Consider the following 12205-nt stretch of genomic DNA (forward strand, 5'->3'; position numbering starts at 1 on the left):
TGCTACTGACAAAGTTATCTTACTTGCCTTTGTGCGACATCGCAGTCAAGGCATTACCTTACGACCCACTACTGGGAATCCTACACCAAACGGTCTGGCGTCTAATTGAAACTTCTTACCGAGGAGATCCCCTTGACACCGTAAAAAAATGGGAGGTCGTTTCCATGGATTTCATCATAGGTTTGCTAAGGACATCTAGACAACATGATTCCATCGTGGTTGTGGTTGATAGGTTGACCAAGGTAGATCACTTCATTCCAGTGAATTCTACTAATTCAACTAATGATGTAGCTCATGTGTTCATTAAGGAGATTGTGAGATTGCATGATATTCCTAAGAAGATCATATCAGACAGAGATGCTAAGTTCACGTCTAGGACTTGGAAGGATTTATTCGCAGGTTTGGGTATAGAGTGGACCTTCAGTACAACTTATCATCTGTAGATAGATGGATAGACAGAGAGGGTCAACAACATTATGGAGGACATGTTGAGAATGTATGTTATGCATTAACATAGGAGGTGGGAGGAGTATCTTCCACTCGTTGAGTTTTCTTACAACAATGGGTATCATGAGTCACTGAGGATGAGTTTGTTTGAGGCGCTTAATGGGTAGAGTTGTAATACTCCTATTAGCTAGAGTGATCCAGTGAGAAGGGTACGGATAGGACCAAACATGTTCATAGAGATCGAGCATGAGATTCATGTTATTAAAAGGAATTTAAAGGCAAGACAGAACATGCAGAAGAGTTATTAAAATCAACAGAGGGTGTTTAAGGAGTTTCAAGTACATCATATCAATCCCAAAAGGAGCTCCTTGAGGATTAGATCATGTGCATGGTTAGCACCTCAGTATTGTGGGCCTTTTAAGATCCTTGAGAGGATTGGACGAATGGATTACAGACTTGCACTGCTGCCAACAATGAAAGTCTATGATGTTTTCCATGTTTCATTACTTAAAAGATATGTGATGGTTATTGATCATGGGATTGACTGGTTTGTATTACAGGTGGATCTCAAAGGCGAATTCCATCTGAAACCTCAGTGCATATTATAGTGGAAACAAATCATGCTCTGGAACTAAGAAAGATAAGGTGTAGTGGAAGCACTTTGGGCATGATGAAGCTACATGGGATATGGTTGATCAGATGTAGGCTATATATCTTTCATTTTTTATTGGTTGAGGTAAATGAGTTTTCGTATATGTGCATTTTTATGTATGGTTGTTATTTTAAATACCACAATGAGATGTGTTATAAAGCTCCAATAAGAAATATGATTGTCATGTTGAATTTTCTTTTTAGTAGGATTTTCGTTGTAAATACTACATCAAGCTAAGTTATAAATTTCCATGGGTAGTTTGTTTTGGTTTTCAATGGTTTTGTTGGTCATATGTGTCATAGAACACTGAGGACAGTGTTCCCCTCAGGGGGAGAGGTTTGTAACAACACTCGGTTAAAAGTTCATGTAAAAAAGTTAATAAAGGAAAAATAAGACCAAGGTCATGGGACACATATTCCAAGCTGAATGTTGGGAAACACATCCTAGTGGGTGTTCATTTTAGTTTATTATGGCTAAGGAAATTGGCAAAGGTATTGGAAAGACAAAGATACGTTAATTGGTATTTTACTTATGAAAATAAAAGAAAAAAAGAGAAAAGGGAGATGAAAGGTCACGAGTTTGCATTATAGGGAAAATTAAAGGAAAAATAGAGGGAAATGAAGAAAATAGAGGCGTCGCCAATAAAAAATATTCTAAGGATGAATTCATGGTTTTTTGTTGGTTAACCTTCTATCAGTTTAGTTTTGGATCCCTCTCTATTCTCTCATACAATTGCACACTCAGAACATTTATGGAGCACTCTAGCATTGGACAAAGGAAGGAAAAGGAAGGACAAGGAAGTAAACAAAAGCAAAGGACAAGAAAGGAAAAGTTGGATCAAGCAACTTCAACAGGAATGCTTGCAAGTTCTAGGTTGCATGTGTGATTTCCTAGTTGGTCTGTGAGTGCATGGTATATGCATGTGTGTATTTGGTTCTTTTGCTGTCATGGGCATGGGTTTTTCCAGGTGTGCCAATGGTTTCAACCTTTTCTTTCCATTTCCAGATAATTATGGTGTGATGGGGTTCTTTTATTTGGTTAAGTTTTGGATTTCCAGATGGTTCGGGAACTAGGTGAAGTGGTCTTAGGAAAATTCCCATAGGGCATAGGAATCCCTTGACCAATTTTGGCAGTTTTGCGATAAAGCCTGAGGGTGGAGATAGGAAAATTCCTCGAGGTATTGGTGAATAAATTCTTAGGCATCCAAGCTTGTTTTGGGCCTAGTAATCCCTTGATCAATTTTGGCGGGATTGCGGTAAAGCCTGAGGGTTGAGGTGGCTTAATCTCTAGAAATCCTTGGTTGTTTATTTGTTGGTTTGCTTATGTGATCTCTTGAATGGTTTTGGCAAGATCATGGTAGCCTGAGGATGGAGGTGCTTTAATCGATGGGAACCCCTAGTTGTTTTGTCTTGAGTCCCACATTCATGCTTGGAATATGGCATGAGGGTGATTGGCTGAAAGAAATATTTGGTTCAACTCAATCTATGGTTGGGTGTTACGTGGAAGTACCAAACTTGTTTGGATTTTTCATATGTTAATAAGAGATCTTTTCCTATTGTATTTCATGAGTACTTGTACTTGTTATTATGTGGCTTTAATGGATGTTCTATCATGGTTATTATTCTGGTTATATGTTGGTTATAAGCATGGTTCCATAACATGTTATAGCTATGACTCCTGACATGTTTTGATTAGTTAATTAATGGTTATTGAATGCATGAGATTAGTTAATGAATGGTTATTGAATGCATGAGACCTTCTTGATGTTTTTGAGATAAGTATTCGACCCCTACGTTCAGATATGCATTCATGACCTGTAGATTACATGTTCTCAATATGTTTAACGAAATGACTATCATGGTTAGGCCTGGTTAGGTCAAGTCCTTGATCAAGTTTGGTATGGATGGATTTGTATTGATGTTGTTTATCATTATGGAAAGTATCACGGAGTTCTAGGTAGTGGTCTGGAGGCTAACCTAGAATTTAGGCTCAGAATCTGGGACCACACCCTCTAAATTGATGAATTTGGGTCATAACCACACCCTGGTAAGCTTATGTATGCATCTGTAGGCCCTCAACCACATGGAGACCTTGTCATGCATGTGGTTGGGAGACCAAGTCACTAAAAAAGTAGTACCACTTAGGGTTTGGGCATTGAGAGTGGTTGTTTGGCTCCTAGGTGTCCTGTAGCTCCTAAGGAAGGTCAGTCAGGTTCTATTTTTCTGATCCTACTTAGGAGGTTGATTCATGTCATAGTAGCCCTCAACTCATGTTTACCCCGACAGGTTGGTGAAAGCGGGTAAATTTGGGAGGTGGCATTACATTCCCATTATTGTTTTAATTTGCAAGTATATATCAATGTTCTGGTGGTAGTAGGTGTGACTAGTGTGAGTATTTTCAATCTCCATAATCCATGTTAAACCTTTGGTTCCATATCCATGTCCATGATGAAATGAGTTCAACGTGAGCTTCATGTTTAGAAATGTATATTTCCTATTGGATGGTTTAGGGAGTATTCTCCCAAAAGGAGGTGGCAAACCTTTCTGCACTCGTCTACACTTAGGAGCCAGTGAAATTTATCCTTCCTTGTGTCCTTAATGATTTAAAGATGGGCTATACCTTGACATTGTGACTTAACGAGGGGGATGAGGAATATTGGGGGAGTGGTAACAAAGGCACATATTGGACTAACAAACTGATAAAGCACTAGGCGACAATAAATGATGGCTAAAGTGGAGAGAAGGAATACTGTGCTGAATGGAGGCTTAGGGGGCTCATTGAGAGAAAAAAAGGGGGAATGACAAGGGGATGAGCCTCATCTGAGTAACAAGGAAAGGGGAAAGAATAATTGCAAGTAGAAATAACAAAAGTTTGAGCCAAAGAAAAACAAAAATCTAAGAACTAAAGTTGAAACGCACTAGAGAAAGCTTGAAAGATGAATCAACCCTAGAATCATTTGATGCCACTGCCATTGGAAAGTGTTTGAATTGTGGAGCCATGGCATAATAACAAACCAGAATAGTGTGAAACTCCTTCAATTCCTGCAAAAAATAGGTGGTTAATGAATATGTCCTTGATTGTAATCCATGCCCATGTTAATCATCAAAATGCCAAATATAAGGACTAGTCACTCATTCTAAGAGATTGGTGATGGTTGGATATCATGGTTTTCATTGGATGTGTTACGACCTTAGGCATGAGCACGCATGAAGGTGCACCCTAAGATGGTTGTGAAAATCCATATTTACTTGAAGTGGCAAATTGAGCACCCAACTGGGTGCTCATGATGGACTTTGATGGTATTTCGTATGTGGGTGCATGAGTCATGCAAATCGTGGATAGGGTGCAGAGGTGCGACAAGTTGGATGCACAACCAAGTACTTGTACAAGATGGAAAAGCATTGAAAAGTTTTGACAAGGTGATGGGATGGGATTCCCACACGAAGGTGACTACGCACCACCGAATGCCATCCGAAAGATGGTGAGCTTAGGCGATGTTGCCTACACTAAGGCATGTGCATTTGGCATGATGTGGACCCATCGGCCATCATGCAGGGGGCATAGCACGAGGACATGCACCTTGGATGTGCCTGCATGAAGGCAGGGCACCTGGGTGTCATGCAGTGGATGTTCCTTGGCATGCACAACAAGGTGATAGGTGGGGCAAGTACGTGATGGCAGAAAAATCGATGAAATGATATGGAGGTTGGACATGTGCCAACTTAGGTAGGGCACCTCAACCAGTAGCTAGACATGTCATGCGAATTGGTTGGATGTGAAGGCATTAGAATGAATGAGTAGACCAGTAACAGAAAGACGGGCAAGTCCGTGGATTAGATGTGATGCACGATGGTGCAAACACCCACACCTTGGGTGGGCACCCACAATAGTGGGGCATCGAGTGCCTAAGGGTTGTTGGGTGTTGTGCATGATAGGTCGCCCAAACAGAGGGCGCAGATATGAAATGCATGTCGGATGAGGTATTTTGGGAGGGCATTGGCCTAGGGCATGGGTGCCCCAACATCAAGATGGAACATGTATAAATAACGGAAGGCTTGCACAAGTTGAAGGGAAGAACACAAGTTTACACAAACAAGAGAAGACACCAAACGAAACACATAGAAAATAAAAATTGCAACAAGGAAGACACACAAGTCACAAAGGGGCATAGTGGGGCTTGTCCACCTAATAAAATCATGCAGTTTATGGGCAATTGTCTTGACTCAAGGTTGGGTTTCTAGGTTTTTGGCTAAGTGTGTAGGTCATTGGACTACACCAGGTCTCTGTGTGGGTCTTGGTCAATCAAGGTGCAAGCTTAAGGCTCTCCATGACCTTGTGTAAATTTGATGACTTTGGATAGGGCATTGGTTTAGCCAATGACTGACCTCACTATTATATATTTGTTGTGCAATATATTTGAAGTTGAAGTTAATAAAAGAAGGGGGTGTTTTCACTTGGGAGTTCCCCCTCCCATGTATTATTGTTGTACATGTTGATGTCTTGTTAAAGTGTACTGTTACAATGTTGTTTATGATTGAAGTGTTTATATCGCAAGTTTGATGAATGTTGATAAAGTGAATAAAATTGGCTAAATGTAAAAGATAAAGTGAAGAGCTATTATGTTGAATCATTTAAAAGACTTAATCATGCAAAGTGATAGACAATTTCACTTACACATAAGTTGAGGCATAATCCGGGAGAGAGTAGTTGAGTGTCTTATGCCACATGCCCATAACGATCTAAACAATGTAACCATAACATAAAGTGGTAACAAAAAAACACCCATCATTAAAAAAAACCTAATTAATAATAATAATAATAATAATAATAACAATAATACTTAAAAAATGATGTCTATAAATAAATTACATAATAATAATTAAAAATTTAAAATAAAATACAAAATACAAAATCTACAATCTTATCATTTATAATGGTAAATTTAAAAATAATAATAAATTCATATATAATTATATATATTTGAAAAACAAAACTTGAATTATTTGCACCATATTAACATAAATTATAGCACCATATTAACATAAATCATTTACCATATAGAGTTAAATTCCTTCCCCTCTATGCATTCTCATTATTTATATTCATAATTTAAAATATAAAAATCCATTTATTTGGATACAAAAATCGAACTCAAGTAACCATATGAACTCCCAAAAAAAACCGATCGTCTCCCCTCCTCTTACCCAACAAAAATGGACAAAAGTGTAATTATTTACATTTATAGCAAATAATTCCAGCCTCAACCAAATTCTGTTGAGAATGTGAAACAATTCGAATGTATTTAAATATGGGTAAACTCGTTCGGATCCGATACCGGTAATCGGCCTTTCCAAGATTGTGCGTGGAAGCATCTATCTTTTATCTTTTCTCTGCAATTGATTGAATCAGGCGGCCATGGATCAGTATGAAAAGCTTGAAAAGATTGGGGAAGGCACTTATGGGAAGGTGTACAAAGGAAGGGACAAGAACACTGGCGAACTAGTTGCCCTTAAGAAGAGTCGCCTTGATTTGCAGGACCAGGGCGTTCCTGCTTCTGCGCTTCGTGAAATATCGCTTCTGAGATACTTGTCAGAGTGTTTATACGTTGTTCGGTTAGTTTTTCCCGACCTCTGAATCTTGAATTAGCAGGATTCGAATCCGGGCTTTAGTGATTTCTTCTAAGTTTTTTCAGAGAGTTTGAATTTTCACTTTTTAGAAGTATAGCTTATGATATGTTCCGCAACGCAAAGGGTATATAGTTATTTTGTTTTAGGGTCTGCTAATTTTCCTGCATCAAATTGTTTGATCTTTGATTTTAAATGCCCTGATTGTGAAAACTATTATCACCGTAATTAACAGATTTTCTCCAAATGTTATGTTCATTTGATCATGGAGTCACTCAGCTAGTATGTCGTTTCATCCCTCAACTACGCTATAATTTTAATCTTTTTGGTTCAGTAAACACTTGGACTGGAATTTTCAGGTTGCTTTCTGTGGAGCAAGTGGTCAAGAAGGACAAACGGCTTCTTTTCCTGGTATTTGAGTACTTTGATACAGACCTAAAGAAATTCATAGACTCGAATCATCTACAACCGGAAACTATTCAGGTGTTTTTTCACTCAGTCTGCCTGTGCTTGCTTTCATTCTCCATATTGCATTGTATTATTGGCAGTCTTTCAAAGAAAGAGCTCTCATTTCTGCATGCCTTTTTTGGTGTACAGCGCTTCATGTATCAACTGTGCAAAGCAATACATCATTTTCATAGCCATGGAGTTTTGCACAGGTGATGCTTGAGATATATTCAAATTATAGTTTTACATCCCTCTGGTCTGGGATTTATTTACACCATTATAGCACATATTTTGGAACCATTTTCTGGCAATTTAAACATATGAAGCTATGAGGTTGTGTGGGTTCAAATTACTAAGATAAAGATAGATACATGGTATCTTTAGTATTAGACTTCAATTACCGTTCATTTTTTTCAGGGACTTAAAGCCACAGAATCTGTTGGTGGACAAGAATAGAGGGTTACTTAAAGTTGGAGATCTGGGTCTGGGGAGAGCTTTTGCTGTGCCTGTGAAAAGTTATAGCCATGAGGTTTTTTCTTAGTCTTTGTCATTTTACAAAGCAGGTCTCATTTGATTTATCATGCTTTGGGTTTTTGGTTATTATTTTGTGTGTTTGCAGATTGCTACCTTGTGGTATAGAGCTCCAGAGGTATTGTTGGGAGCTCGTCGTTATGCCACGCCTATAGATATTTGGTCTGTTGGTTGCATTTTCGGTGAGTGCCGCACTGCAATAGAATGATTTAAAGAGCATTTTTAATTTTCTCCCCTTTTCCCATAATGTTATTTTTTATAATTTCATAATTGATGTTCAAATTATCTTCATTCTTTAGCTGAAATGGTGACATCACAACCACTCTTCCGTGGTGATTCTGAAATAAGCCAATTGTTTGGAATCTTCAGGTAATGTTTAAGTGGGATTGAGAAAATTTGTATAATTACTAATTTTAGATCTTAAACTTTTGTGATTTATATTGATAAAGAGATTTCTTTCCTATTAATTATATTATTGAGCTTCGGTCGATTTGATCTAGCCATATTAATTGGTTCGAAACATCAACCAAAACTCACTCACTAATATGATGAATTTAAAAAAAATCTCAGTAACTCATTAATTCACATTAAAAAGCTAAATTGGTTTTCTTTCGTGATTGAAAGCCGGCTTGGAACCCCAACTGAGGAAATGTGGCCAGGAGTAACAAGTTTACAAGACTGGCATGAATATCCTCAATGGAAGCCTATGAATCTAAATTCTGTAGTTCCAGATCTATCGCTTCGTGGTCTGGATCTCCTCAGTGTATGTTCTTTTCTGTCAACACCATTATCTTCATTATTTTTAAACTACTGATTGTCGTTGAAAAAATTAGATTTATTGAACTTAAAAGAAATAGGATATTAAAAATATTAAGTGTGAATTGCAGAGAATGGTGCAGTTGGATCCAGAAAAAAGAATTTCAGCAAGGGAGGCCTTGGATCACCCCTACTTTGATAATCTAGACAAATCTCAATTCTAAATATTCATATTTTGCTATTTAAGAAGAGTCGAACCTTTCGGGTTCACACATTTAGAAAATTGGGTTTTGCTGATCTGGAAGCATCATCAGTTATTGCATCATCAGTCATTGCTGGGCTTGGTAAAGCAGTCCTTTGTTAAGAAGTTGGATTTCTCATATTTTTTTGCAAACTTTGTATTTTACTTGGTATTTCAATGTATGTGTTGATCCATTTGTTTTAACTACATTTCTATATTTATTTTGAAATATCAAATTCATTTTGAAATACCTTTTTTTCAATGTACGGGGTATTGAGTTTTGGTATGTTATTTTAATAATTAAATATTTAGATAACTATAAAAATAGTAATAAAGTATAAAATATAAATTAATATAAAATATATCAATAAAATAAAATTAAAATGTTAAATAAAGATTTTGACATTTGGGATTTGAACTTTTTTAATTATTTTTATGATAAGCTAATTATAAACTCGAAAGAAGTTAAATTTTAAATAGTGTTTCAATTAAAAAAAATTGATATTAGGAAAAATTTAGAAAATTTGATACTTCTTCAAAAGTAAAAGGTTAAGCTATTTTCTTGTAACTAAACAAACTGCTTAAAAAAATAGAATAATAAAATAATTGAATTCAGTGTTTCATATGACATATAAATTTTTACTTATAACAAGGGTTGCTATAGAGTATAGAGTATTGAAGGGTTGCTATAGAGTATAGAGTATTGAGTATTTATTTGTATTTGATGTAAACTTATAGATTTTAAAATATTACGTATATATAGATATACTAAATTTGTATTTTTCATATAGATATACTGATTCTATTTATTTTAATGTGATATTTTTGGTGACAAATTATTAGAAAAATATAAACTAAAACATAATCTAAATAAAAAAACATAATTTGTTGGTCAATCAACAAAACAAAACATTGTATGATATTTAATATATGAGTTGTTCCACTCCAACTAGTTTGAAATTTGAAGGCTTATTCATTCATATACCTAAACATTGTCTATATCCTGTTATCTAAGAGGTTAAGAATCACATTATAATATTGTAAAATTTTAGTTACAAATTATAATACTAAACTAGCCTAGCTCTATTTTAATTTTGGATATATAAATGGCCAAGAGCGATCAAGTCTCTCCAAACCTCTTTTTTGAATGAGGTTAAGAATCACATTATAATATTGTAAAATTTTAGTTACAAATTATAATACTAAACTAGCCTAGATCTATTTTAATTTTGGATATATAAATGGCCAAGAGCGATCAAGTCTCTCCAAACCTCTTTTTTGAATGCAAACCAAACCTCCTTTTTGAACCAAACCTCTTTTTTGAATGCAAACCAAACCTCTTTACTCGATTAATTATTAATAATTAATAATTATAATTATTATTATGTTTAACTTAATTGATTTTTTTTTATTATTAATGAGAGAGACACCCAATTGGTGCATGAGACCCCCTTTTTTATGGGACAAGGGATAAGTCTAGGAAGGCATACATACTCTACCTCCATCCAGTTTTGAACCTACGACCTCTTAGGAGGAAAGACATGCTCTTAACCATTAGGCCCACTCAAGCTATATATACATGGTAAAGCGGGGATGAATATTTATGGTTAAAAAACTTGGTATATTGTAAATGTTAAGTTTTTATTTGCTTATTAATGAAATTTAACTAAGATTAGAAAATTATTATTTAAATATATATGGTAAAATAGATTTTAATTTATAAATACTATTTATATATTTTATATTTTAATGTGATAGAGGGTTTAGATATATCTCAAAAATAATTATAATATTTTTTCATTTAATTAAAAAAATGTTATAAAATTAAATTCAAATACAATATTTTGATTGTGAAATGAGAGATGGATTTTAGGCATGTGATATTGATGGGTCATGGTATTATAACAATGTCTATTTATGAGTTAATAATATCTATGATAAAGTGAGCATGGATATCCATGGTTAAAAATTTAAGGAACATTCGTGATTATATGATAGTTAAAAAAATAAATTTAATTACTAATTATATTTGAATAGGTAATTGACAATGGTGTGGATTAATTTATCATGCATTTGTAGCTTTTTCGTGTATAAGTTTGAAAAATGATTCTGTCTCACCCCCAATTGAAATTGTAATATTCTTATATTTATAATTTAGTAATTTAAAAATTAGTTTTTACTATGATTTAAATTTTCAACACTATAATTTAAGTAACAAATTGATTAAACATAAGAAAATCTATCAATTTAATTCAATGAAGATTATAATTTTTTATTATAAGTAGTGTGACTCAAAAATGTGAATTTGACATTGCTTGAAATATCCATTATATATATATATATATATATATATATATATATAATAATGCATTAATATCCACTTATTCACGAAAAGAAAAGAGTACAATAATGGTTAAAATGAGTACAATAATAGTTAAGGTAGTTGTAATAGTTGTAAGTTATAATTAATATAGTTGAAATGGATGAAATGGTATCTGCAGTTATAAATCACTCTCAACCTGTAAAATGTGATTGCTCTCAATTTTGTCCTCTATCAGCACAAATGTGAAGTACTTATAGAAATTTTTACTTTTGACTTAGGTTTGCAATATATATTTTTAAAATAATGAAAAGAAGGAAATCATAACTTTTAAAACACTATTTTACTAATTTGAATTTGAGTAATCTAGATTTAAATGTGTGTATGAAATTATTTTTGAAATAATATTATAAAATTTATTTTATTTTAGTTTGTTATTTTATTTATTTATTTATTATAATTTGATTTATTTTTATTGAAAATTCCTATACAAAAAGAATTATAAAATGATTAAGTACACAAATATGTTATTTTTAAAATCAAAAAAATAAAGAAATTATCATTTTTAAGAATTTCAAAATTGAAAAAGAAAAGTTAAAATATTTTATAGAAAGTTATCTATATATTATTATAATTATTTTCTTGGTAAAATAAAATAAAAGTTGGATTTATAATTAAAGAAAAATAAAGTTTGGAATATATTTGAATAATTATAAAAAATATTTTTGTGGAATAAATATTATAATTCTTTTATAAACTATTGAGAGGCTTCATTTTTTCCTTTTTTCTTAAGATAATTTTGATAGCTAGATTGATAGAGCATCTATTTAATCACCTTAAGGGTTTGATCGAGGGTTTAAGAAACCCTAGATCGAGCTATTTCAAATTTGAATTTCAAACAATCAACTGAGCATTTTAAGTGCAATCAAGCTATTTCAAATTTTAATTTCAAACACTCGACCAAGAGTTTTAAGTGCTTGATTTAGCTGTTGAGAGCCTTTGTTTGGGTTTCTTAAACCCTCGATTGAGTTATTTGAAAATTTAATTTTAAACACTTGAACGAGCATTTTAAGCGCTCGATCGACTTGTTTAGGGCCTAAAAAACATAGTTTTAGCTCCTCTTGTGCAAATTTCTCTTCAACGCCATTTTGTAACTTGGTGATCCTAAAAAATATAATTTTAGCTCC

General features: G+C 33.8%; 1 protein-coding gene across 4 annotated transcripts; it reads left to right on the plus strand.

Moving 5' to 3' along the window:
- Window positions 1-6514: 6514 nt before the first annotated feature.
- LOC149158905 (cyclin-dependent kinase B1-1-like) lies at window positions 6515-8681 on the plus strand. 4 transcript variants are annotated; one of them, XM_089433404.1, is made up of 8 exons: window positions 6515-6715; window positions 7099-7206; window positions 7321-7382; window positions 7588-7699; window positions 7790-7883; window positions 8001-8070; window positions 8326-8464; window positions 8589-8681. In XM_089433404.1, exons 1-8 carry the CDS (start codon window positions 6515-6517, stop codon window positions 8679-8681), a joined length of 879 nt encoding a protein of 292 aa, XP_089289530.1. The 4 variants fall into 4 exon arrangements, with proteins under 4 accessions (XP_089289530.1, XP_089289528.1, XP_089289529.1 ...); XM_089433402.1 differs by having other exon boundaries at window positions 6515-6711; window positions 7083-7221; XM_089433403.1 differs by having other exon boundaries at window positions 6515-6711; window positions 7083-7206.
- Window positions 8682-12205: the final 3524 nt, after the last annotated feature.

The sequence above is a fragment of the Pinus tabuliformis genome, chromosome 5_2 (genome assembly GCF_031772625.1).
Source record: "Pinus tabuliformis cultivar Carrire ecotype Pingquan chromosome 5_2, CPIR1, whole genome shotgun sequence".
In the NCBI taxonomy this organism is placed as follows: domain Eukaryota; kingdom Viridiplantae; phylum Streptophyta; class Pinopsida; order Pinales; family Pinaceae; genus Pinus; species Pinus tabuliformis.

Excerpts from the sequence above, each read along its gene's own strand:
- LOC149158905 (XM_089433402.1), top strand. The coding sequence starts at position 6,515 with ATGGATCAGTATGAAAAGCTTGAAAAGATTGGGGAAGGCACTTATGGG. Across the intron at positions 7,884-8,000 it reads GTCTGTTGGTTGCATTTTCG|CTGAAATGGTGACATCACAA; the intron begins GTGAGTGCCGCA and ends TTCATTCTTTAG. Across the intron at positions 8,465-8,588 it reads GTGGTCTGGATCTCCTCAGT|AGAATGGTGCAGTTGGATCC; the intron begins GTATGTTCTTTT and ends TGTGAATTGCAG.